The 27,519-nt window shown below is 39.4% G+C and overlaps 1 protein-coding gene and 1 long non-coding RNA gene across 7 annotated transcripts in view; one reads left to right on the top strand and one right to left on the bottom strand.

The window, feature by feature from the left end:
- LOC115649012 overlaps window positions 1–12,427 on the top strand; it is a 28,552-nt gene extending 16,125 nt beyond the window's left edge. The window contains exon 3 of the long non-coding RNA XR_003999714.1: window positions 12,004–12,427. This is a non-coding gene — a long non-coding RNA (uncharacterized LOC115649012). The remainder of the gene's footprint in view (window positions 1–12,003) is intronic.
- A 481-nt stretch (window positions 12,428–12,908) lies between these two features.
- Window positions 12,909–27,519, bottom strand: part of EPRS1 (glutamyl-prolyl-tRNA synthetase 1) — a 65,166-nt gene continuing 50,555 nt past the window's right edge. For all 6 annotated transcript variants that reach the window (XM_030557481.1, XM_030557482.1, XM_030557483.1 and 3 more), the window contains 7 exons: window positions 24,918–25,073; window positions 24,587–24,784; window positions 23,915–24,088; window positions 19,651–19,811; window positions 18,218–18,296; window positions 14,044–14,108; window positions 12,909–13,280 (listed from right to left, as the gene is read on the bottom strand). In XM_030557481.1, the coding sequence (XP_030413341.1) occupies window positions 13,130–13,280; window positions 14,044–14,108; window positions 18,218–18,296; window positions 19,651–19,811; window positions 23,915–24,088; window positions 24,587–24,784; window positions 24,918–25,073 (984 nt within the window). In that variant the 3' untranslated portion in view covers window positions 12,909–13,129. The remainder of the gene's footprint in view (window positions 13,281–14,043; window positions 14,109–18,217; window positions 18,297–19,650; window positions 19,812–23,914; window positions 24,089–24,586; window positions 24,785–24,917; window positions 25,074–27,519) is intronic.

Genomic DNA, 27,519 nt, shown 5'->3' with positions numbered 1-27,519 from the left:
GGGACCACGCATTGAACAAGGAGGATAAAAATGCACTGAGCACTATCCGAATGCATTGTGCACTGAATGAGGCAAGGGTCCATTGGATAAAATGGAATGCAGACCATGTAATTAAAGACTATCATGATACATCTCCACAAGGAGGCCAAATTAAGGTGCCCCTGCAACTTACTATTGGTATTCCCTAACTTTTGAGTGCTTGACTTCACAATCTTAATGTTCCTTTAACATACCGTTCAAACACATGCAGAAATATGGGCCTGCGCAAAAGAGCTTACAAACCTAGACTCAACGCTTTTTTTTCCTTAAAAACACATTATACTCTACAGCATATATTATAGCAGCCATAGGTGTTTATACAATATGCCTCTTACTCCTTTAACATGGCCACAATTTCAGGTTTTTCATAGAAAATGAAGCATACATAGACAGGAACCATGCAAACATTTGCTTATCAGCGCATAAGAGACGTATGTGCTTGACCTCTCATGTTAGATCACTTGTTAGGGTTGACAGGTGTCTGGTTTTCGACTGGTTCCGGTCAAAAAGGGACCCTGCGAGCTCCAGTCAGCATCGCTGACCAGGCTATTAAATTAGGCACCAGTAAGTGTGAGCAGAATTTGAGAAATTTGGGCCAGAATTCTTTTCCAAAAGTGACTAGGAGACATTAGTGAACTTTAATTATGAACAGAAATAACCTACATATCAACTGAAAACACACAAAAGATTAAGAATGCAAATATAGGATAGAAAACATCATAATAATGGTGTTAGCTGAAACCTTTGAGCCAAATTCAGTCTGTATCTATCCCTTTAATGTTTAGAGCCTGCACTTTTAGACAAGTGTGTCTGCTGTTCATTTATATGCAGAGAGGGATGCATAATAAGTCTTTGTCTACACAAGAAAAACTGTTAGAATCCGAATCTATAACCATGATACTATAACAGTTGTGGACAAACCATGCTATAAACAAGATTTATTCTTGCATTTGTAGACAGAAATAAATATGTTAGAGAAATGATGCTTGGTTATATTTAGACAAGTTTAAAACATCTCTCCCTTGCATGATTTTGGATCCCCCCCTGCCAATCCATAGAGCGAGCTATGATTTAGCCACAACCATGTTACAGAACTGTTTTCACAAGGTTTTTTTGGGTAGGAGGGGATAAGAGGTGACAATATAGATGGGATTTCATATAATGAGATTTCAACATCATTTGTCTATTTCTTTAAAGCCAAGATCTTACCTCATGTAGAACATGGTTTATAAAACCAGTTGCTTTATCCCACTGTGTGTTTCAGCTTTCTCCCCAAGACGCATTTGATAGAAATTCTGCATCAATCAGCATGTTCCCATTTCCCCTGCTCATTTTAATAATTTTATTTTTAAAGGGGGATCTTGCCACCTTTGGTCAAATAGAATAGACTAGCTGCTCTAAAAAATTAAGAGTAAATGAGGGAAATTCTCTCTTTTAAACATTAAAAAAATCTTCTAAGAAAATACATGAAAATACGGTAGTGCCTCTGTACCCCTTTGTCAAAAACATCTTCTGGAAGTTCTTTGCCGACCACGGTGAATGGTTTTGCGCCAGGTGTGCTGAGATCATGCTGACCAACATTGTCTCATTGTTTCTTTTCACTCTGTCTGTATTGATCTGTTTCTCTTCTCTATATTAAGATTGCAAGCTCTTTGGAGCAGGAACAGTTGTTTCGTTCTATGTTTGCGCAGCACCTAGGACTTCATGGTAATACACTTGGTAATCACAATATAAACAGAATGTTCATTGGGAGGAGAGAGATTTAAATAGAAATCCAATTTCTCTCCCAATTTGTACATTATACATCTTACTAGCTCTTTGAGTCTCCTAAACCCCTACATCTGCTGTAACAAACAGCACCTCTGAAATAAGCTCTGGTAAAAACAAATTGCAGACTTTTAAAAAACATCTTTCTTTAAACTATTAATAAATTGGTAGGCTTAGAATTCTCCTCTTGTCATTAATCAGTCCTTTATCTTGACATGCAAACCCTAAACACTTCTCTGATGTACCTTGGACAAAAACTAGTATAGCTTTGTTACAAATTTACAATTATCCCTGCTTGCTCAGCTGTGATAACCTCAGAGATGCTGAGCATTCAGAGTTCTCAATTAAGCAATGGGTAATCAGCATCTCTCAGGCTCAGGCACTGACATTCTGATAAATCTGGACAATTCATCTCTCAACAGGACAATGAGAGACCCTGATTCCAATTGGCAACACAGAAAAAAGAATTTTCCCCACTCACTCATTGCTTAATGGCTTACCAAAGTCAAGTACATCACTGGGACACCATTTTACTTGAGACGTATTAGGAAACAGATGTGGTGATAGAAGCCTTGTAAAATAAGCATGAATATTTATCAGCTCAGGCACACAATCTACTCCCCACCATTACCAAAATATGGTGAAAAATTAATATTTTACTGCTCATCACAAAAAAAATGGCAAGTAGTCACCAGGCTAATTGTTAAATAACGCTTTGGAAGGCTGGTTTTGGACAGTCTAGAAAGTGCATTAGCTTATTTACCTGTTTCAGTGTCTTCTTGGACAACGGATGCCTCACAGTAACAGCAGTCCATAAAGACAACATAGTTAAGCACATTGAAGAATAGACCTACAAGTCCAACAATTAGGACAATCAGTGCCTCTTCAGTCTTCTGTGGATTCAGATACCTCTTAATTGCCTCAATTAGGATGCTGAACATCAGAGCCGTGGCAAAGATGGAATTGCCAAAGGCACCTACCACATCTGCCCGGGGGAAGCCAAATGTGCTCTTCTTGTGCCACCTAATGCGGCTGAACCGGACGCCAACTAAACCAATAACCATGGAGATAAAGTGAGATAGGACGGCAAAAGCATCAGAAGCTAGAGACAGGGAATTACCAATGTACGCTACTGACATCTCCACCACAAAAAGCACAAGGCTAACAATGCACATTAAGATGAGCCGGCTGCTTCTTCCTGAGTAACGTCCCATTTCTGTACTCTCTCTTATCCTGGGGTTACTCTTGTCTCTACAAGAAAGAATGGGAGAGTTAGCAGCTACAGCTCTGCAACTTCTCCTTTTACCTCAGGGCTACTCACGTTTGGAAGTCACTTTTATAAGATGCACTAAAACAATAAAATCAGTTTAAAGGGCAGTTTAGCAACAGCTAATCACATGAGGGCTGCTGCAATGCTCTATCTCCACTCCTCTAATATGCCACTCTATGGGGATTGTTTTCATTTATTACAAATAAAATGAGGGGAAAGAGGCACACCAGTCTGAACCCCAATACCAAGAGCATCTTTAGCTAGCTCCCACCACCACTATCATAGCTTTCAAGCATGAGGGAGGACCAAATATAGGACCACAAGAACCTTTGATGGAGCAGAAAGCTTTAAATGATGAGATGAACTTTTATTAGAAAGGTGATAGAAAATTTTCTTTATTATTAAGCCATTCCTGTTACCAACCATTTATAGTATTATCCATGTGTCTGTGGAATACAGGTAGTTTGAGGTCTGTAGTATGGGACAGCTAAATACAGTTTGTTATAAACAGAGTGAATATGCCATACCAGAGGACTGTTAGAGATGAAGACATTCTCCAAAAGCCAAGTTTTCACAAAGGACTTAGCTGAGCCCTGATTTCTGCATACACACATTTCAAGGATTAACACCTGCATGTGCAGATGGGAAATTCTAACAATTACATGCACAGGTATTAATTCTCAAAAACTGTGTACTTGGAGAATTGTACACACTAGGAGTTATTTTCTGCTTATAAACCTCTCACCAACTAGAAGAGAAGGGATGTAGGAATCTTGGGGCTAAGCCTAGTTCTAAATCAAAATAACCTGTGCCTGCATAGCTAGGAGAACAGAAAGACTTTCAATGGATCCCCCTTTTGAATTCTCATTGCAAATGCATGTCCCTTTATGCACTCAGCTCAATGATTCCTGTAAAGAAAATAAAGCAGCCAGAAGTATGCTAAGTGATAGACATAAAAGATGACAACATGCCTGCCCTGAAGATTTTATCATCCTTTTGTTTACAACTTAAATTGCCCATCTGTGTACATATGAGTTTAGTCATGAGATAAGGGAGGAAGAGAACAGCATGCAGTACAGTCAAATACGGTTCAGACAACAATAATGTTGGATGGTTAATAACCACAGTGTGCCATTGCAGGCATGCATTTTGACTGACGTGAATTATCTTGCAGTCAGAAAGTTCATCTCCAGTTCCCATCTATCATTTTCTGCCCGTGTTGAGGGATATATGAAATATTTTGTTTAACCCCAATGTTTGCAAGTATTTAACAGAACCCACCACCAGGATTAACATTTCTTGCTGATCGTTCCACCACTGAATCATTGTACCAACCTCTGGCTTTTGCTGTTCACTATCACTCTGTTCCAGGGTCTATGGTGCATTTAATTTTCCTCCACTTCCTAAAGTTCTCATCAACCCTTTGGACAGTTACCCTGGTGTTCTGTGTACCTGAAAATAATGTTTATATTGCTGTTATTCATTGGTTGATCCATTCACATTTCAGTTTCCTCAGTTACAAAGCTTAATTCATATTTACATTCCAGTTGGTACATTTGCATCTAGAGCTGGTTCATTAAAAGTACTACGCTGTACCCAGGGCCAGTGCTTGCATTTAGGCAGCTTAGGCAATCGCCTAGGGTGCCAGCATTATTAGGGGGCGGCATTTTGCCAGAGGGGGCGGCAGGCGGCTCCAGTGGAGTTGCCGCGGTGGTGCCTGCGGGGGGTCGGCTGCTTGCGCTGCTGCGGTGGACCTCCCGCAGGCACGACTGTGGCAGCTCCGCCGGAGCTGCGGGAGCAGCCACCGTCCGCAGCGGAGCCGGGGGACCAGCGCGCAGGGAGGTGAAATGGCCGTGCGCCTAGGGCTCTCAAACCACTAGCGATGGTCCTGCCTGTACCCTGCTCAGTACCTGTTTAAACTAATTACGAAACTGATACCCGTGATTAATTACTGCTAAAGTTTGTTTTACATCATCTGTTTCCAAACATTACTTCTCGCATTCTAGCTGTATTTGCAGTGTGCTGTTTCTTCCTGTAAAGCACAATAATGCTTTACTACACACAAGAAATTTCATAGTGGGATTTTGAAAAAGTGCTCAGCTTGATTTCCTTGGGAGCAGAATTAGGCCAAAGCTGAGTGCTTTAGAAAAATCCCACCCTGAGGTGTCAGTAGTTAGCAATGGACCTAAAGCAAGACCTGGATTTGAACAGATCATTCACCTGAAATCTCTAAATACAATTGAATCTGCTATCAAAATAGTTACTTCCTTTCTCAAATACTGGGCATTCTGTCACTTTAGCAGTGAGAGACTGAGGGACAGCTGCTCTTAAAGTGATTGGAATATTTATCTGGAAAGTATTGGATAAGGGGAAAAAAACATAAAACTTATTTTACCTTTTTTTTTTTTTTTGCAAAGATATAATCTGTTTTGGAATTTGTGCAAAATATTGTAAGTGAAGTTTCCAAACAGTGAGACAAAGTGAGGCCTGGTCTACACTACACATTTAAACAGAATTTAGCAGCGTTAAACCGATTTAACCCTGCACCCATCCACACAATGAGGCCCTTTATATTGATATAAAGGGCTCTTTAAACCTGTTTCTGTACACATCTCCGATGAGAGGAGTAGTGCTGAAATCGGTATTGCCATGTCGGATTAGTGTTAGTGTGGCCGCAAATCGACGGTATTGGCCTCCGGGTGGTATCCCACAGTGCACCATTGTGACCACTCTGGAAAGCAATCTGAACTCGGTTGCACTGGCAAGGTAGACAGGAAAAGCCCCGCGAACTTTTGAATTGCATTTCCTGTTTGCCCAGTGTGGAGCTCTGATGAGCACAGGTGGCAATGCAGTCCCAAATCCAAAAAGAGCTCCAGCATGGACCGTACGGGAGATACTGGATCTGATCGCTGTATGGGGAGACAAATCTGTTCTATCAGAGCTCCGTTACAGAAGACGAAATGCCAAAGCATTTGAAAAAAAATCTCCAGGCTATGATACAGAGTCCACAGCACAGTGCTGTGTGACAAGCGTAACGGAAAGCCAAAGAATCAAATGGACGCTCACGGAGGGAGGGAGCGGGGACTGAGGACTCCAGCTATCCCACAGTCCCCGCAGTCTCTGAAAAGTATTTGTATTCTTGGCTGAGCTCCCAATGCCTGTAGGGTCAAACACATTGTCCGGGGTGGTTCAGGGTATATCTCATCAATTTCCCCCATCCCCCTGAAAGAAAAGGGAAAAAAAATCATTTATTGACTTTTTTCAATGTCACCCTATGTCTACTGCATGCTGCTAGTGGACGTGGTGCTGCGGCACTGAACAGCAGCATCCTCTCCCCTCCCCTCCCCAGTGGCAGACGGTACAGTACAAAAGGACTGATAGCCGTCCTTGTCATCAACTCATGAGTGCTCCTGGCTGTCCACAGGTTAGTTCGGCCGGGGGTGCCTGGGTAAAAATAGGAATGACTCCCGGTCATTCCCAGCAGATGGTACAGAACGGCTGGTAACCATCCTTATCATTGCAACTGGGGGCTGAGTTCCATCAGCCCCCCCTTTCATGTCTAAAGAAAAGATTCTGTACTGCCTGGACTATCATAGCAGCGGGAGGCTGCCTCCCCCTCATTTTATCTCACTAAGAACTCAGTGTTTCTTATTCCTGCATTCTTTATTACTTCATCACACAAATGGGGGGACACTGCCACGGTAGCCCAGGAGGGTTGGGGGAAAAGGGAATCAACGGGTGAGGTTGTTGCAGGGGCACCCCCCGTGAATGGCATGTAGCTCATCATTTCTGCAGGATCTGACATGGAGCGGCTGTGCTCTCTGGTTCTCTGATACACTGGATCTCTAGTACACTTGCCCCATATTCTAGGCAGGACTGACTATTTTTAGATAAAACATAAAGGAGGGAATGACCTGGGGAGTCATTCCCATTTTTGTCTTTGCACCCCCGGCCGACCTCAGTGAGGCCAGCCAGGAGCACCCATGACAGCAGCAGACAGTACAGAACGACTGATAACCGTCATCTCATCGCCAATTTACAATGGCACAGCAGACAGTAAAGAATGACTGGTAACCGTCTCTGCTACCTTGCAAAGGCAAATGAATGCTGCTGTGTAGCGCTGCAGTACCGCCTCTGTCAGCGGCATACAGTACACATACGGTGACAGTGACAAAAGGCAAAACGGGCTCCATGGTTGCCATGCTATGGCGTCTGCCAGGGCAATCCAGGGAAAAAGGGCGCGAAATGATTGTCTGACGTTGTTTTCACGGAGAAAGGAATGAGTGACATTTACCCAGAATCACCCTCGACGCTGTTTTTGCACCATCATGCATTGGGATCTCAACCCAGAATTCCAATGGGTGGGGGAGACTGCGGGAACTATGGGATAGCTACGGGATTGCTACCCAGAGTGCAACGCTCCAGAAATCGACGCTAGCCTTGGTACATGGACGCACACTGCCAAATTATTGTGCTTTGTGTGGCCACGTGCATTCAACTTTATACAATCTGTTTTACAAAAACCGGTTCATGTAAAATTGGAATAATCCTGTAGTGTAGACATACCCTGAGAGAATATTCATCCTACAATGTTCACAGCATCTCCATGTTCATCTCCTAAGAATCTAGATACTGGTTTGATGGCACTTTCTAAATTAGGCAGAAGCCCTACAGCTTTATTAAAAGAAAATAAATCTATACCACATAACTGAACTGAGCAGAGAAACGCTAAAGCCATTTGGACCCCCAAAAACAAGGGAGAAGTTATGGAATGGGAAACTAGCTCCCTTCTAATATCCTCACTCTTGTACTGGGATAAGCAATTGCTGTCGAATACAGTGTGTAAGCGATAAGGGAGTGGTTGTAGCTGACCCACAACTAGTTCTGAACTTAGCTGCTGTCCCAGCCATCCTCTCTCTAAGAGGCTTTGGCTCACTATAGTGAGTACACTGAAATTTGTTTCTCCTATGGTTTCTCCATTGTTTTCTTTTCCCTGTGGTTCATTATTATATGATATTGGGCACTGTGAAAGTGTATTTCACTCTACAACCTCAGAAATCTACATTTATTTTTCTTTGGTATTCATCAGAATGGATAAAGACAGACACAGGGCATCCAGGTTTGGATAGTCAGAGCAGAGGAAAGAGTTAGATATTTAATACAGAACAGCATGGTGTTTCTGGGAGAACTTTCAGGAGAGAAAGACACACAACACAACTCCGCTTGCGGGAGGCTTCCCTTTAACTTAAGGGATTTTCACTGCAGGAGACACACGGCGAGCTCAGCTGGAGGGAAGTGGGGACACCATTAATCAACCAGTGAAGGTTGGACTCCAAACACAAGAATTTGCATCAGTCACCCATTCCAGGAGCCTGTAATCTACTTGCCTCACATTTCCATTATCTGTTACTTTCATGGAGTTGATATTCATGATGTACAATTCATAAGCATGATCACCTCATTGCTGAAGGGTTTACCTCTGAGACTCTTTCACGATGAATCTCCATGTCCTTTCCAAAAATAGGTATTATTCCCATTCAAGTACAGAAAAGCTAAGTTACTCTGAACCAAAAAAGAAAGCCTGCAACGGGATGAAGACTACTTTGAGTGAAGATCCACCATGTTCTATGAAAAACCTTTTAGCTAATGCCCTAACTGAACCTATGCTTTTTGTTTTGCCTTCAGGTGCCAGGGAGCTGGAACACTTCTAGAAGTTTGAATCATTGCAGCAATTTGTTCATCATGGACAGATAGTTTATCAGGGGCCCAACTTCCTGAACTAAAGCTGATGTTGGTTTAATTGATCATGTTTCATGCTTAATTAGTTTGATTTACCATGTTTCATTAAGGATTCTCTCAGGGGATGAACTGATTTTACCGTCATTATGTTGCACAACAGAATATGTTATAGCAACAAGTCAGGATAGGACTCAGATCCACCTACATCAGAAGCAGCCCCTTGAATTAAAGGCATCTCTCCAGCCGCAGATAGCAAATTAGATCCTATGACAACCAAGTTTTCTGATTCTGTCCAGTAGGTGATGGGTGATACACAGACATTACAATACATCATCAACCCACCACAGTATTTTACTCAGATTGTCTATGGTTAGGGTTGCTTCAGTTTTCTTAAGTGATCAGAAACTCCATTATAATGGAAGACAATGTCATTTCATCAGCCTTAGTGGGATCTCTTGTTTCTGGTTATTCTTTACAATGTGTCCTGATTTACCATTTTTAAAGGTAGAAGAGTTTGCAGATTTGCATGCCAGTAGAGTGTCAAATTCATACTAACAGGATGGGAATGGTCTCTCCATAAAGTATTACAGAACAGCTCAAGTGGTGCTTCCAGATGTGCTTTCTGCAGTACGGAAAAAGAACCTCTCCCCCTCAGTCAGTGAAAAGCACTGCAGAGAAGTCATCACTTCAAATGCTGCTGTAATTGGGAAGAAAGAAGTGCATGAGAACCTACTCTTGCGAAAGACTGGGTTCTCTTCCTGACTCGTTATGTTTTCATAGCAAACCTATGGCAGATTGTTCTTAGAGCTGAGCTGCTCTCAATGCCTTCAACGTATTTTGTTTATTCTCATCTCTGATCAAAATAACTGAATGCATGCTGCCCCTTTAATCAAAATAATTGATAGATTGTGTCATATTTATGAGATCACTAAAAACAGTGGGCAGAACCAAGGAAAGGCAACCTGGATACAGCTTCCATATTTTAGAACATCTGACATTTGAACCAATCTTTAGGGCCAATACCCTGGGGCACTTCAGCAGGAGATGAGGATGTTCAGCAACTTGCTGGTACGCACCTTTACTAATGTAACTTTTGCTATTATTGGATCTTCCCTGTGTTGTTCTTCTGTCTCACTTGTCACCTCATGGTTATGGGCAGCTGTGCTTCTCAATCTCTGCAAGATTGTGCACTTTGGTTCTACTGCTAACATGCCCTTCTAATACCCATCCCCACCTCTGGCAACCCCCTACAACCGGGATTTCTGAAAGTCCTTGAAAGACAAACTGTAGCTTCTTCCACTGTTCCTATATTGGGGGAATTCTCCAGCACTTTTAGAGCCCAGCCCTTTATGCTGCTTCAGCACCTTTACTCAGCATAGAGTGGCCGGAGTGGGGATAAGAATTTCACCCCTGATATCAAATCGATGGGAGGATTAGAAAAGTTAATTCGCTAGGGCATCTAAGGACACCTCAACCTCAGAGGAGTCATTACCAGCATCTCCATAGCAACCAGTCTAACAAGTTAAACAACTAGTTTAACAGAAAAGATTGGACATAAGGAGGATTATCCCTAGAAATCTTTGATGCCAGGAGGAATAAAAGGTGCTACCAGGGATGATTCTTCTATATTACTATGCCACACTGATCAAGTTGCAAAAGAGAAATTGCTTTGATCTCAGCCAAAAAATTCTATGCTTTGTGAATAGGTTTCAATTACCAGTAAGTACTGTCATATATTGCTGTCTGATGTGATACCTGATCCTCTTCTTTTCTGTATTTGAAAAGATAGAATCTTCTCTCCCACTAATCCCATGTATATCAATTTTATATTCTGCTAGTAGGCACTTTATTTTCCTGCTATTCAAAAAATTGGCAGAACCTCAGCCTGTCTAAGCTCCACCAGAGGCTGATAGTTCAAAGCAGGAACAGTGCTAACCAGACAAGCTATTAATGGATGTATAACAGTATTTCGAATTTGATCTAAAAATCCAGTTTCCATATACATTTGTTTGAGTCCAGTATCATAATCAAATGGCAAGTTTTAAAACAAATATAATCAGAGCTTTATAATGAGGTAGGCACTATGTCCTCGTATGCATCTATTCTATAAGAGTGGGGACTTCCCGATTCAAATTGGAGCCTCTGGGCACTACAGCAATAAATATTATAACTTACTGGGTAGATTCCTGCAAGGACAACATAGATATGAATTGTTGCATATGTCAAGATCAAATGTAACTTTAAAAATGATTCAACACAGAACATCCAGTTATGTCAGATAGGGTTATTTTTTTTTGCAGCGAGGGAGGGATTTTGGAAATGGGATAGATACAAACACTTCAAAGAGCGTAAGACAACCATTGACTGACAGGGATTAGGAAGAAACTTTGTTCTGAGCAGTTTACTCTGCAATTGTCCACATAAAAAAACCCAACCCCAAACAAACATGCCCTGAAACCTGGTGCTGACCACTATCAGAGACAATACTACACTTGATGTACCACTGATTTGATCTGATGTTGCAATTACTATGTTCACCGGAAAATTACTTTTTATTTATCTATCTATCTTTATCTATATATATGTGTGCAAGTGTGTATTTCTAACTAATCCATTTTTAAGTTGAAACACAAATAGTACCCCATATCCCACTGAGGCATGAAGCAGCACACGCTGTGACCATCTCCTGATTGCTATAATTCTGCAAAAACCAAAACCATGGGACTTGATTTCAAAGTTTTATCAGTACAATTTTCTCTTGAGATGAGAACCTGTCAGATGTACTTGAAAAAGAACTTTCCCACTGTTTGAAATAGTATGGAAGAAACAGTAATTGGTACATACATGTGCTTCTAGGTTCAATAATACAGTGAGAAACCTGGCTGGTCTCCCATTAAAAAAGCCATTGTATTGTACTCAGTCATTCTGAATACGAAAGACTAAATCATGGACTCACATGAAGTGAAAATAGCATTTCACTACCTTTTGAAAAGCTGAGAAGACTATAAAAGTTTCAGAATAAGGCTATAAGTGAGTTTTGCACCTAAGATTGCCAGAGTTCACATTTTTGTGCATGAGAAATAACCCCAATCAATTTGGAACCCAGGAGACACATGCAGGAGACAAGCCTGTGGGAGGGTAAAACTCCACTTTAAGTTTGTTGAGTGTCTGTTTGATTCTCTCTCCAGGATGCTGGGTTTGGAAGCCAAGGCTGCCAAGGATTCACAGGAAAGCAATGGACAAGCCCACTGAGCCTGTGCAATCTGAACTGCACTCCTAGCCACTGGCTAATTCCTCCCTCCCTCGGATATATCAGAGCCCTATGGTGAAGGGAAGGTGCACAGGAAACTGGTGCGAGAAGCAGTAAATGCCAAGTGGATTTTCACTCAGAGGTGTCAGAATAGGGAGCATCTCGCTGGCTCCACTCACTCTTCACACCAAAGGACTGAACTCCAACCAACTTAAGACTGGAGACGTGGCTTTCATGATCTCCAGAGCAACATGCTGTGGAGGTGGGGCTCATCCTATTACTCTGGTTTGGGGGCTTTGCTGACCCATGTTACTCCCTGTCTGCTTCATTCAAGAACTTATACATGGGAGAGAGGAATAGAGGTAAAACCAGGATATTTGTGAGGGAACTTGCCAAAATATAAAACATGACAAAATATTCAATACTCAATACCATTGCATCTTCAAAGCACTTTACAAGGATTAACATTCGTTGACCCTTGCAATACCAATGAGACACAAGTAAACATCTCCAGTTTAGAGATTGAGGAACAGAAATTAAGTGTCTTGTTCAAAGCCAGGCACCTAGTAAATTAGTGGCAAGTATGGTTTAGAATTCCTAGCTGCCAGCCCTTTGGTATAACTAAACCGTTATCATTGTAAAAAATACAAACACTCCATGGTGCAGAATAGTTTAACCATTACCCTTGTTTAGTTACATCATCTACAACACTTCAAGTTTTTCCTCACAAATCTGTGTTGTGTGTACATGAAAGCACACTCACCCTCCACAACCAAAAGAGAAACCAAGCAAAGAAAACCCAAATCTTTCCACTAAACACAAAAATAAAGATAGAACCATGTTATAGCTCACAATACATATTTATTATTAGAGATGTTTACAGAAAATTCTGAGCAATACTGCTAGTCTAAGACTGATGACTGGGTTTTTTTTTAATGGTTTCTTATGGCTTTGTTTTTTGAATTATTTAAAAAGTCACAAAACTGATAAGATCTGGGGAGATTTCAGTCTTATTAAAAAAAGTTGAGTTCAGAGATAAGGAACAAGGTGTTTTCGCTAGTAACTTAGTAACTACGACCAAAGAGGGTGTAGAACTTGGCGGGGTTCTTGCCACAGACACATTTTGCTCCATGCTGCAGCTCGCTTAGAGGTTTGAAGGGGATGCAGAGACTTTTTGCTCCCATGGACGGGGCACCAGGCTCAAGATCTTGATCCCTGAAATAGAAAGCAAATTTAATATTCTTAATTCCCAAAAGATTTACAAGAAAGAAATCTCACACACAGTGAGTACTTCATTGAATAAAAACTTTGAGGCTAAGGGAGTAATAATGCTCTGTCTTGGAGTACGAGACCCGACCCAAAAGTGAGAATCCTATGAGGAGGGTCTCTTTAAAGCAGTGGTATTCAGACTGAGGCTCGCAAGACGCAAGCAGCTCTGAAATGAGCCTCCTGTGGGTCTTTGCAGCACATGATATTAAAACATTGTGTGATTTAATTATTAACCAATCAGGATATTTTTACTACATTATTAACCAGGCTGTCCCTAGCCTCTGTTTGCCAGAAGCTGGGAATGGGCAACAGGGAATGGATCACTTGATGATTACCTGTTCTGTTCATTCCCTCGGGGGGGGATCTGGCATTGGCCACTCTTGGAAGACAGGATATTGGGCTAGATGGACCTTTGGTCTGACCCAGTATGGCTGTTCTTATATTCTAACCAATTGTAGTTGATAAAACAACAATACTCTGTTAGTCATTTTACTGTGAGAATAATTTACAGTAATATAATAAATGAAACTATGAATTCAAAGTACTGTGGCTCTTTTGGATAATGTTGATTGGTAATTTTGCTCCTGAACCACTGAGGTCTGAGTATCACTGCTCTAAAGAAATGTTACTTTCATGTTGTTTTATACTCAGATACCCAACTTGAAAGTTAAATGTAAGTTCTCTTAAATTCAACAGTTACATAGTTTACCTGGCAGTAGTTTTCTTGATCCAGTCCTCACATTCCATTTCCCCACAAAAGGGAATCTGCACAATCTGAAATGAAAGAAAGATGCACAGTTTATACAGTGAAAGCAAAACAGGCATTATTTTAGGAGAGACTCCCAAACCCTATCATTATAGGTCTAACACTTCAGACATTGAAGACCAGATTTTTGATAGTGCTCAGCACCCCAACAGGAATCAGACTTTCAAAAGAGCACAGTGGGAGTGGTTGAATGTGGAGCACTTTTGACAATCTGGCTGCATAATCACGCCTAAATGAGCTAGTAGGTGGAAAGTTTTTCTGAAAGTCGGACATCCTTTTATTGTAAAGCAGAATAGTTTACCTGCAGTCTAAAAACTCAGATGACAAAGTTAGCTCATAGAATCAAAGAAATGTAGGGCTGCAAAGGACATGAAGAGGTTATGTAGTCCAGCCCTCTGCCCCATTCTAAACTGGAAAGGTTCAACTTAATGATAACCACAATCAAAGGTAAAATTAATACAGCTCAAAAGGGTTTTTATAGCCTTTTCATCCTGAAAATATACAGTGACAGTTGCCCCTTTGTAGTGAAATGCAGTAGAACTCTAGTGTATATTCACAACAGAATTTGAAGAGTGATGGTTGCTAGCTTATTAGAAATTTAGCAACAGGATATTTTAACATCTATGAAAAGGTGTCAAAAAATTTCTCTCTCCTAGCTCTGGATATGCAGGCTATTTTTTTTAAAAGAAAAAAAAATCTCGTTTCCCATATCTCTGTTGGATTACAGAGCAACACCTATTTACGTACTTTAAAGAAATGCTTTCCCAATGAAGTGTCCCATTATAATTTATAGGATCAGTGCTATACATTCCTATTTTTTGAGGAACAACATTATGAAGAGATTTATTTCAGTATTTTCATTAAGGTAAAGAGAATTGTCACCAGCATATTTTCTTCTTACATAAACACTAAGAATGAACACCAGATATACAAGACAAGATATTAAGCACTTAGGCAATAAAAGATGCAGTAAGCATATTGTTAAATCATCTTTAACTACTTCAGCCCACTTAAATTGTTCAGTATTTTTAAACTTAACTGGGGAGCAAATTTCTGTTTCAGAGGTATAACTGTTCTAGGTTTTCCACGGATGTTTCACTTAATTTTTTCACTTCATGTACTTTAACAATAGAAGTTAGGAAGTGTTACTGTAAAGCCAAGAAGATATTTTTAAAAGATTATGGAAAACCGAGGCAAAGACGATAGCTGAAAGTGAGTTGCTAATATGTCAAAAAGTCTTAAGTGCACATTTGCTCCACATACTTCTGTTCTGTTCTCTTCCCCCCTTCGCAAAGCCTAAATAAATTTGTTGGGCTGTGTTATGCAACAAACTTTTTCCTCTTTGGACAAAACTCCCATTTAGTCTTTGGAGAAATACAGATTTTTATTAGCTTTTTTCATTTTCTGCAATTTGGAGGAGGGACTAGTAAGTGTCTAATGTTAGTTACTAATATTCTGTGCTTGTATTGATCTTTCTAGTTTGCTAAATGTGGGTTTTGTTTAAGTGCTGTTGTAGATCATTCATGCAGCTTTCATTAAACATTGCATGTAGTTATTACTTAAGACACAAAAGCAAAGAAGTCCACATCTCAAAGATTGTATGGTCTAAGGGGTTAATCACACCAAATACAGGAAGACATGGGAAATTAGCCTGGGAAAATCAGCTTGGGAAATCTCCTTTTAGACTGTGGTCAACACAACATAGTGAAGTTTTAATGAAGAGAGATTTGAATAAGAGGGTTTCCATGAAAAATTACTACTTTTGTATACATTACCTGCTTTGTACAATAACATACAAAAAAAGGACACAAACATTAATATATACGTGAGATGAAGTGACTCAAACTTTTAATTCTTCAGATCCAGGTACTCAGATAAGAGCTTGTAACTTCAGAGGTGGAACGTTTCCTTTTCCAAATCAAAGATGTTCACTACACTGTTTATTTTCCATGCCATAAAGTGTAACTAGTTTAGCTGTTTTATTTACAAGTTTGAAATCTATGATCTAGTACTATCCCACATACAGAGCTAGCTAGGTTAGTAATTTATCATGGTGCTCTCCAGCATCTGAATAAGTGAAGGGAGGTGGGGTGTTCAAGGTTGGATATTACTCCCTTCCCAGCTCCTCTTCACGGAAGAAAGAGTTATTGTGATTTGGGGCTTTGACGTGGAAGCAAATGTCAGGAGATCCTGGTGAGCCTTTAATCCATAATGAGAGAGTTTGCTCACAATACCATTACGTTTTTTATATATTTGCTTTAAGCTGCATTTTTGCTTTTTATGGATTTTTTCCTTAGCTTATTTTGTAACGAAGGCTATGCCTGTACTGCAGCCTACGTCGTCAAAACTTATGTCACTCAAGGATCTGAATATTCCATCTCTCTAAGCAACAGAAATTACATCAGCATAAGCATTCGTGTGCACAGTGTTGTGTGGGTGGGAGAGTTTCTCCTGTAGACATAGCTACTGCCTCTCAGGGAGATGTGTTTTTTTTTTTTTTTTTTTTTTTTAAATGCTGACAAGAATGCTCTTTCCTGTCAGCACAGTGTGTCTTCACCAGATTTGCTGCAGCTGTATGGGACAGCTCTGCCATTGCAGGGCTGCACATTAGACATATCGTAAATTTACCACATCTCCCAACATTTTGGGAAAGCCTGCGTTTTTCACGTCTCTCCTTTGTTCTGTAGGCCACCAGAGGCCAAGGGTGGTTTTTAAAAGCATAAATTGATGTTGCCTCAGCATATAATAAAATGGTTGTGATTATTTGTGGGACAAAGAGGTCTTTATACTTATCAGGTAGGCCAAGCCAGCTTTGGAAAAGGTTTGCATTAGTGAAATGCTACTTCAGAACCAGCGGGCTGAGCACAAAAATCTTTTTGAGAAGGTCCAAAATAACTTGATGTATATTTAGCTTCTGGTGTGATGCAAGTCAGATTTTTTTTTTTTTTTTTTTTAAATCACCAAATTTTGAGGGCAGAAATATATCCCAATCAAGGTCAGGGTCTCTATTGCGCTAGTTGCTGTACTGACACACAGAGTCAGACTCTTTGAAGAGTTTACAATCTAATTTAAGACAATATGCAAATGAGTTTGAGACACACAAATTACAGGAAAAAAGAATAAGGGGGCGGATGGTGGTAAAAGTAATGCATGAGTTTGCTAATAATTGTTTTTTTCTATTCAGCATAAATCCCACTGGCCCTGTACCAATCCCTTAAAGAACATGTTCAGCAAGAGTGTATGGTCGTTTTAAGAGTAGAGCCAACTTGGCACCCCACATTTTTTTTAACACCTTTTTTCTTTTGTATTATTTCTCAGTTGAAGTCTTTCACCAACAGGGAATCTTAGTTGTTAACTAGATAGAGTCTTCAAGAACATTTATTCAAATATTTTCACATGCTCGGAGATCTGGGTAATAGAACTTCAGGAATAGGATCTCCTTAAGTCAATCAATGGTAGTTCAATGTGCACCTCAAGGGAAGAATAAAATATTTCTTAAACATTAGAAATACAGTCTTAATCGCTGATCTAAACTTCAACTGCTCCACCAAAACTAAAATTTTTCATAAGTTGCTAGTGGCCTTACAAGGGAATTTAATATAATTCAGTCCCGTTATACTATCAGTTATTCTGATGATCAGTCTTAATTTCTTGATGCCCTGCACCTGTCAATGCACTCAATGGCTTCTGTTCAGGATAGAAAGGCCAATTTTCATTGATGCAAGTAGTACATTCTTTGGACTTTTTTTTTAAACTATTTATAGGGGAATAATTATAGTATTTTATCTTAATCCAAATAAAAGATATATTTATATTAAGATCTGCTAAGGTCACTGCCTGCTGAAAAAGGAGTATACTCATTTTAAATAAATGATGTTGTTTGATAACAGGTATGTAAAGTTGCTCTAATGCCTGAACATAATATTTTAAAGACTAGTAGTGTGGAAAATTTTAATCAAAACTGTGCTCTAGTACGCAGATAGCAACCAGAACTCCTGTAGCATTTGGGAAACTTACAGTTTGTTGCCAACCTCTACATGAAAAGTTCCTCATGTATGAGCAAATGTGATTACAACTTGTACTTATTCAGACATCAGTATATTCAGAACCTCCTTACCTTTCCTGCTTCAAGTTCTTTTTGAAAGTCTTCCATATTATTGGCCACCACCATATGATTTGTTAGGTCTTCAAAAGCTCTAAGACAAGAAAATAAATTAAGACAAGACAGACATGAGTACTCATCTTCTAAATGAAGTCACCACCTGAACCAACTGTGCCGAGCCATCAAACACCAAATTATAAGAGAAAAAAAGTACAAATACAGAAGAAATTTCTTAATCAGGATATTCTTGAACAGCTTTTGTTCCCCAAAGAGGAAATTCTGATGAATTAAAAGACAACTCTCTCTTCAGGCTGTTGCAGTTCCATCACACTATTAGACAAGCCCAAAGGGTTGGGAGATGGCACTACTATTTGGTTTGCAAGTGAGGTTAATGTCTGAGTGAGCACAGAAGGGGCAGCTGCAATATGCTCAGCCTATACAGCCGATGTGAAAAGAACAAAATACTAGCCAAGAACAGGCAGGACAGCATGTCTTATGTTTTCAGCATGTACCACAGTGTGAAGGGACTGAAAACTCTGGCAGAATCAGCAGGAGATGAAGCCACAGAAAAGTTAAGCATCACCCAGATCACCTCCGAGATGTGCCAGTGAAGTTGATTTCCTGGTTATGACTGATGTAATTGAGTGGAGAGTACTATAATAATGTTTGAAAGCTAAACCTAACTCTCGGGAATATCAGATCTCATTTACTTCTTTGGGAAGGTAATTTTCTGACATTCAAACACCTTAGTCAATTGATACTCCAAATATAAACAGGTTTATATCAAGGATGATCTTATAATGTCTTCAAATCAGAATAGCAGGACTGTCTTTACCACACTTGATAACCCTGCACCTCACATATACAGGCCTCAAGAATATGAAAATCATATTCTTATGCATCACCTCATTACAGAGATTTACCCTATGTAGTAACTACAGATACAATTTTCAAAAGGGCCTAAGTGATTTAAGAGCCTATGTACCAGTGAAAGCCAATATGATGTAGGTGCCAAAGTGTCACTCATTTTTGAAAATGGAACTTCAGTGCTTTTGAAAATTTTACCTTAGACCTAGACGTAAGCACCAATATTATCGAAGAATTTTGGTTTTTTGAACGGATTCTAAAAGTCTTCTAGCACTACAATCTTGCATAGTATAACTGCATCAAAAAAGTACGGCGGCTCATTTTTAGATGTCAGTATCATATCATAATATCTGAACTTGAAGGGTTGCTAACATTTGAAAATTCTATTTCACAGGCACATTTGGGAAACTTTTTGAGACAATCAGAATGAGCTTCTCAAACTGAAAAATGAAACAGTGCATAGAGAAGACTTGTCTTGATGACTTTCTCTCCAGTTAAATCTGAATATGAAGAAATCTCTTCTACAATTAAAGTCGTTTCAGGTCACAGATGCCATATGATTTATTCCCTTGTAGACTAACTTGTTGTAAAGGTTAGCATGGATCTCCTCCAAAATGTGTCTGAGTTTATCCTCTGCCTCATGTTCAGCAAAGGTCAACTTCTGTCCTGTGTCTCTTCTGACAGCTACAAACTGACCGTTCTTCATGTCTCGTGGTCCCACTTCAAGCCTGATGGGAACACCCTACAAGCAAAAATAATGCAATACAAAATTAGTGTAAACTGCAGAACTAGTCAGTCATTCTCAAAAGAGTACAGTTCATCCACTAAGATGCTTTTTTCAGTATGGATTCACTTGACACATGATTTTTATTTCTCTTTGTCTCACTCTCATACAATCATATGATTAACAAGAGAATTATTCTGCTGTCTTAATACCTGAAAAAATTCAGGATTGGGGCAAGCCTAAAGCTGTATTGATTGTTTCGCCTTACCACAATACTACTGCAAGGTTTTTATGAACTTGAATTACGCTCATTTTATACTCCTCTGATAGTGTTTGAAACAGGAAATAGAAATAGCCTTCTTTCATTTGGATGATTCCTTTCCAGATGAAGCTATACATGTGAATAAAAGATGGCTACCTATGGGGAGTTCCCTAGAAAAGCTCCCAATTTTTTGCATGTCTCCTGGACTTAAGGCATTTAATTTTACTTATGTGTTTAAGCACACTGTTCTTCTATGGACTCTTGAAATGGAAGTTACAAAGGACCTGTTACAGCAGACTGCAGTATCGTAGAGTGCAGTATAATAAATAAAAGGTCAAATTAAGAGTCCTTTTCTTTAAACAAAAAATAAAAACAAAACAAAATGCTTTCAGTATGCTAAAATACATACAATATCCCTCCCAGCTAAGATCCCAAAACAATCTATTTAGATTTACATTTTCAGCAACCAGTCAAGAGGGAATAATTTTTGTGGATGTGGCTGTTTACTTAGCTAGCACAGGTGTTAGGCCTTTTCCTTTCTGAAAGAAATATTGATTCTCCCACAGCAAAACAGAATTTTATTGGTGTTCAAACAATGTTATCATGATGAATAATGCAGTGGAATCACCACTTTGTTTTCAATTGCTGGAAGTTTGACCTCGAGAGTAAAAGAAACAAAGAAAAGATGAGGATTAGAAAATCCTTTGCATACCCATGCCCAGACTGGGCTACCAGTGATGGTGGTGGGAAAGAGAATCTGGAAAAGAGAATAACTTTATATATACTTGTTTATCCAAGCTCCTCTTTCACATGCAACCATCCTTATCCGTGTGCTGCACTTAATGATTATTTTTTCAGGTGGTTGTTGATTTAACTGTTTGTTATGTACACTGGCATGTCAACCATATTTAGACACTATTCTAACAAAGCTAGAACACAACTGACCTAATTACAGAGGATTGTTAAAATTACTATTAAATATAGGTTTACTAATTTATACTCAATATAACTCTTCAATAAATGATTTATTCTAATATTGGCCTGGCACAGCATGTTTAAACTGTATTAGCACAATGTTTTAAAAAAAGGTTCTTGAAAACAGCTTCACTAAATGTTAATACTGATGGTGGCAGAACACTTGAAGGCCTAAGAGAAGTTAATTACGTAATATTTCCATTGCTTCTTAAACCTTATGACAAAGGGCCTGTGACTTTTCATCTCCTTATACACACAGGGAAATGTTTACTTCTATTCCAGGCCAGATGTAAAGGTACCAAAATGCTATCAACACCTGGCATAATATAAACTTGTAACAATAATATTGTTTTTTCATCTACAAAAAGCCATTTGAGATTCTTGGAGAATACCCAATATCTCCACCTCTTTGCTCTCAGGCTCATCTACACTACGTACTTACTTCCATATACCTGCATTGTTCAGGTGTGGGAAAAATCCACACTCCTGAGTTATGTAATTATACCGAACTTAACCCCACACGTAGACAGCACTATGTTGGTGAAAGAGCTTCTCCCAATGACATAACTACCGGCTCTTGTGGAGGTGGAGTTAAGTTGAAGGGAGAGCTCTCTCCCGTCGCCTTTGAGCATCTTCACCTCATGTGCTGCAGCTGCGCCGATGTAAATTTGTAGTGTAGCTCTGCCTAAGACTGATGCACCTCATTAGTAAGAGGCATGGAAATGGTCACATGCAGAGTTTGACTTAATGAAGAGCAGTGCTCAGCAAGTGGACGCTGTAAAGGGATTGAAGAAGCCACCATAGAAGCTACTTGCAACCTTCTCACAGACTGAAGTCTCTTTGCGGGAGTCTCACACACAGCTATTGTCAAAAAACTTTTCAGATTGTAAGGTCTTTAGGGCAGGAACTGTCTCCAAAAGTCTAGAAGGTGTCCAGTGCAACAGAGCAGAAAAGACACTTAGCACCTCTGGACACTACGTAATTATACAATATTAAACAAGTCAGCAAGTTGGCATCTTCCAGAACCTCAGAAGTCTCACTTGGAATTTAAAACTAAATATAACCCTGCCCTCCCCCCGAAAAAAACATACACGTTTCCTTTCTAGTTTGTTCATGGTGAAAAGCACGTCTTACTCTGTGAACTTAGTGGGACTAAGCAAAATAAGTGCTGTTTTCCTGTAAATCACGGCCTTAACATCATACCATTTTCATATTGTAACATATTCTGACAAAGAAAAGTTCTCTCTAGGATAGCAAGCTAATGCACTGGGCTGTCTTCTCTGGATACTGAGGTTGAAATTCTATCATACTTCGCAAACGAAAAGAAAGAGAGACTATCACCAAACAATTTGGTATAAGTAGCAGATCTCTGTTTAAGAGGTGTCAGACTGGAATGGCATAAGTTTTGTAGAAGTCAAAAAGAGGTCTATAAACAAAGTTGTGTGTGAAAGCTCACACAGTGCCTGCCTATATCACACCAGGCTCAAGGCAGCACAAATTCCCCTCAATTTTGTGAGCAAAAAATTCAAACACTTAAAAATAGAAGTATTTATGAATCTTGTTTCATTACTGCAACTATAAGAGGGGGGGGAATGGATTCCATACCGGGAGCACAAACACTCAAATATTAAGTCTCTTACTTCTCAAAATAGCTCTGGAGTTGCATTTTAGACCGACATTTTTCATGATATTTTTGGCTGCACTTATGAATCATTTATAAAGGATTTATAAACAGATTTTTAAGCATATCAGAAGGTATTATAGTAGATGATTGTAAGCCAAGGTAGTAAATCAACCTATTGCCTCTGTTGGACTCTCTGTAACAATTAACTGTTTATTATAACCATACTCCATTAACTTTTAACACACTACTCAGAAATGGAGCTTTAGGATAAAGTGTGACATTTTCACTCCTTAGGTACAATGCGAGATTTTTTTCAAGACTCTTTGGACTGCACAGGAGGTTTCTACATCATCTTATACTGAAGTTTGGCATTTGAACATTTACACAAACGTCCAACTCTAATGCCATAGAGCCCCATTTTGTCTTACTGTAATTTCTCATTACTTTCTGTATAGTGTAATGTACATTTTATTTAATCCCGTTCTTGATACTTGGTCTGCTTTATTCTCTTCACTTTTCAGATATCTTGTTTTATATGCAGTTTCTCTGTTTTCCTGAGGACTGAAGCTACTTTTAACCATAGTATTTGAGTGATGAAGTAGTTGCCTTTCTGATAAATAAAAAGTGTTCTTTATTAAAAGTGGTACCATGCAAGATCATCTTGTATTTTCCATTCTGCTCAACTAGGATATCATTAGCTAGTGTTACTCTTGGCAGAATTTTACAAGTGTGCAATGCAGAGTTTTACAGAAATTAATGTTTTTTGCACAGAATTTCCTTTCCTTCCAAAAGGGCTGCAGTGCTGCTGGCCGCAACTAGAGACAGCTGGACCCAGCAGAGCCCAGGTCACACACAGAAGAGAGCGCCAGAGGGAGAGGGAGAGGGAGAAGGAGAGAGCTAGTGTTCAACAGCTCCAGTTCCCCTCACACCCTTAAGGAAGGTGGTGGCAGTGCAAAACGAACTCTGTGCAAGCCTGGGACCCAGCATCAGGCTGTTTCTCCCTCTGGAACCTGGGGCTCTGAGGGGTAGAGAAGCAGGTGTCTGGGCTGGCAGGGCCCATGGATGGGCTCAGGGAGGGGATGGGTGTCTGGAATAGTGGACACCCTGGGCTGGTTTTGGTGGGGGAGGGGGTGGTGGTGATTCATGCTGTATCAACAATTGACCATTTTTCAATGGACTTTAGACAGAAAATATTTGCCTGCAGAGAATACAAAAAAGTCCACATGAACATACATTAAGATCTACTGAAAAGAAATTTACCTTAAGCTCCCAGTGATTGAACTTCCAACCAGGTGAATAGTTGTCTCTTAAATCAGCACGTACGCGGACATTGACACGGAGCAGCCTTTTAAGATATTCATTACATTTCTTCATCAGTGCCTCTTTGTCCTCTTCAGAAAGAGAATTTGTGATGCCACAAGGAATAATTACAACCTGTGACATGACACAAGTAAAAAGAAAAAGATATATACAGTAATGGAAAAAGTTGTTCCCAATTATTGTAATGTACCATACCAAAAATACCAAAAGAATCAACCTTAAAGTGTTGAGCTGAGGATGTGGAATGTTTAAGGAAACAGTGTTGTGGTGCTAAATCTGGTTAACGTCTTTCGAAACCCCTATTTAAGAAACTTTCATCAAGTATTACAAATAATCTAATTTTGGGTAGATAGACAAGCTATATCTTCTAAATTTTCTATCACAAGTAATATAACTCGAGCACCAACCTGATAACTCTTACTGATTGCATACAGACTGCTCTACAAGTATTATTTTCAGTACCCCTACATTAAAAAGCGTTCTTTTCATCAGGCATCCAACAGAAAATACTGATTAATCCCATTGCAAGACAGGAAAGGAAAAGAGGTGAGGCTGTTTGACTGAGGTAAAGTTACACCATCTGAACCAATTAGACAAGTCATTTTTACACACCTGAACACAAGCTACCCGAGGTGGTAGCACCAAGCCCATATTATCTCCATGGATCAATGTCATCACTCCAATGGTCCGAGTTGAAAGGCCCCAAGAGTTTTGATAGGCGAACTGTTTTTCTCCTGGTATCTTGGGATCTTCAAATACGATCTCAAACATTTTTGAAAAATTCTGCCCCAGATGGTGCGATGTTGCTCCCTGAAAGACACATATAGAAGTCTCTGCTCAATAGAAATTTACACTGACTGCTAAGTGTAAGGTCAGCAACAACCCTTTTTGCTGTCCTTTCTTTCAAAAATAGTGAAAAAAAAAATTATGTATTAATATATACCTGGATAGCTCTTCCACTGGCAGATACATATGCTTCCACAGTGGTTGTATAGTCTCCACCTGCAAACTTCTCTTTTTCAGTTTTTCTTCCTTTCACAATAGGTATTGCCAGGAGTTCTTCATACACCCGAGCATAGAGATCAAGAATCTGCAATACCTATGATTAAAACCTTTAAGTTACTTCAGTGATTTGGATTTATTGAGTTACTCTTCAAACATTTTCTAAATCCAAAATATTGCTGAATGGCGTGACTGGCCTACAACTGTATAAAAACCTGAACATCCTACTTGTCCTTTCTCTTCAAATAAAACTAAAGAGCAATGTTATTTTTCACTCATTTTGAGGTTTTATAGATGTTTTCTGTAAAACAAATACTTAAGCCTAGAAACCATTAAACAAAGAGTCATTATTACACAGGTGTCAGACTCCATATGTGATTAAGTGCAAAACAGAAATCAAAACAGGGATTCAAAGCTTGTTATATTTGAAGATACGGCATATCATCTCTGTTTGTGCACGCAATGTACATTGACTTTTCAGTTTTCAATCTATTAACTAGTTTGTCAGTTATAATTAATTATAAGTTGATCCTTTAAGGAAGTGAGAATCCTGTGTCACCTCTTCTTTAAATACACCTCTACCCCAATATAACGCAACCTGATAGAACACGAATGTGGCTATAATGCAGTAAAGCAGCGCTCCGGGGGAAGAGGAGGAGGAGGGAAGCAGGCGGCGCTGCATGCTCCAGCAGATCAAAGCAAGTTCAATATAACGCGGTTTCACCTATAACGTGGTAAGATTTTTTGGCTCCCGAGGACAGAGTTACATCAGGGTAGAGGTGCACTAACTTCACAGACACTTCAAACTCTCCAAGTAGTTAAACCGCACTGAGATGTCATGCATATGATATACTTGAAGAAATAAAGTTGTATAGGCCAGGAAGGATTGATTTAAAATCAACAATTTTAATCATTACTTAAATCCGCAAGCAGGAAATCTTGATTAAAATCATAAATTTTAGATTTGTACTTTTTAGTTATTTTTCTAAATAAAGATTGATAACCATTAAAACGTGTTGATTTTAAACTATATAAAGCCTTTACATTAAATTTTGTACTACTTTTTGCTAACCAGGAGTATATACTGTATCAATAATATTTAAGCAATTACATAGCCTAACTTTTTACTAGATTAAAATTTTAAATAGTCATGTGTGTCAAGACCAATTTGAATGGAAATTCAAATTCCATTAAAAATGTCCTAAAACAGCATTAAGTTTTTTTTATTAAATAAAACTTAAATAAGCTGAATACATAAGAAAAAACATTTCTCAATTGATGATATATCTTCCTTTGTTTAATAAATCAGTTATCTTAGTTAGTGATCTGAACTTATTATTTCTCGTATCTCAGTCCTTCAAGATTCTATAAACAAGTAGATTGAAGCCTCTTCCACATAGTTTTCATGCATGGAAAGGAAGAGGAAAACGAGCTTTTCTGCTTTTTCAAAACTCAACCAATTTCTTAACTTTGAATGAACAAGTCATTGAACTGAACAGTTGCAGGAGAGGCTGCTGCTTTCAATAGCTGGGTTAGCGCTTCACACTGGTTCAGGTGCTTAGCCAGCAAATTTTTACTAGCTTAATATTTTGTTTTGTACTGAATTTAAATTATTTCAACAGATAACACAGCAGAACCTCAGAGCTGCAAATACCTGGGGAATGGAGGTAGCTCATAACTCTGAAATGTTTGCAATTCTGAACAAAAGGTTATGGTTTCTCTTTCAAAAGTTCACGACAGAACACTGACTTCATATAGCTTGAAAACTTTACTATGCAGAAGAAAAATGTAAACTGCTAAAATATAATTTAACAAAATATTGTACTGTATTTGCTTTTTTTGGGGCAAGGGACGGGGGGGCGGGCGGCTTGGTGTTGCCTAATTATGTATCCGGTTCCAAATGAGGTGTCTGGTTGACGGGTCAGGTCGCAACTCTGGTGCTCGTAACTCCAAAGTTCTACTTAGAGTTTAGGCTTCACATAGGTTGTCATTTTCAAATTTAACAAAACTAATTTAAATAAAAAAAACCTCAACTTAAAAAGTCCAATTTTTTTACGTTAAAAAAAAAAATGCTGGGACTTCAGGCCAGCAATCACGGGAACCGCAGGCAGCTAACAAACCATGCTGGGCATAACAGGTCTGTTTCCACCATTCTGAAGTAAACAGTTGGATTTGCTGTGAGTCTGTCCAGGCAGAGTCTAGGAAAGGGCAGGAGACGTCATGATGTCAAAGGGTAAGGGCTTCATCCTGAAGCCTGCAAAAGAAGATCTGTAGAAGATCTGACCAAAGGACTGTTTGGGAGCTTTACAGGAGGGGCAAATTTGGGATATAAGGGATGAGAAATCCACTCTGTTCCCAATGATGTCACAGTGGCGGAGAAACAAATAGACAGGATACTAATTTCCTCTTGTAGCAAAGTGTACTCCTGGTACCAACAGACACTTTGTGGGGCGGGGGTGGGGGAGAAGGGGGGAGTAAAATTGGTGGCAAACTAACTCAAGTACATTAGGAAGCAGTGATCACCTCACTGCTCACCCACCTTG

Source organism: Gopherus evgoodei, chromosome 3 (genome assembly GCF_007399415.2).
Source record: "Gopherus evgoodei ecotype Sinaloan lineage chromosome 3, rGopEvg1_v1.p, whole genome shotgun sequence".
Taxonomy (NCBI): Eukaryota; Metazoa; Chordata; order Testudines; family Testudinidae; genus Gopherus; species Gopherus evgoodei.
This window is presented reverse-complemented; position numbering and strand designations above follow the sequence as displayed.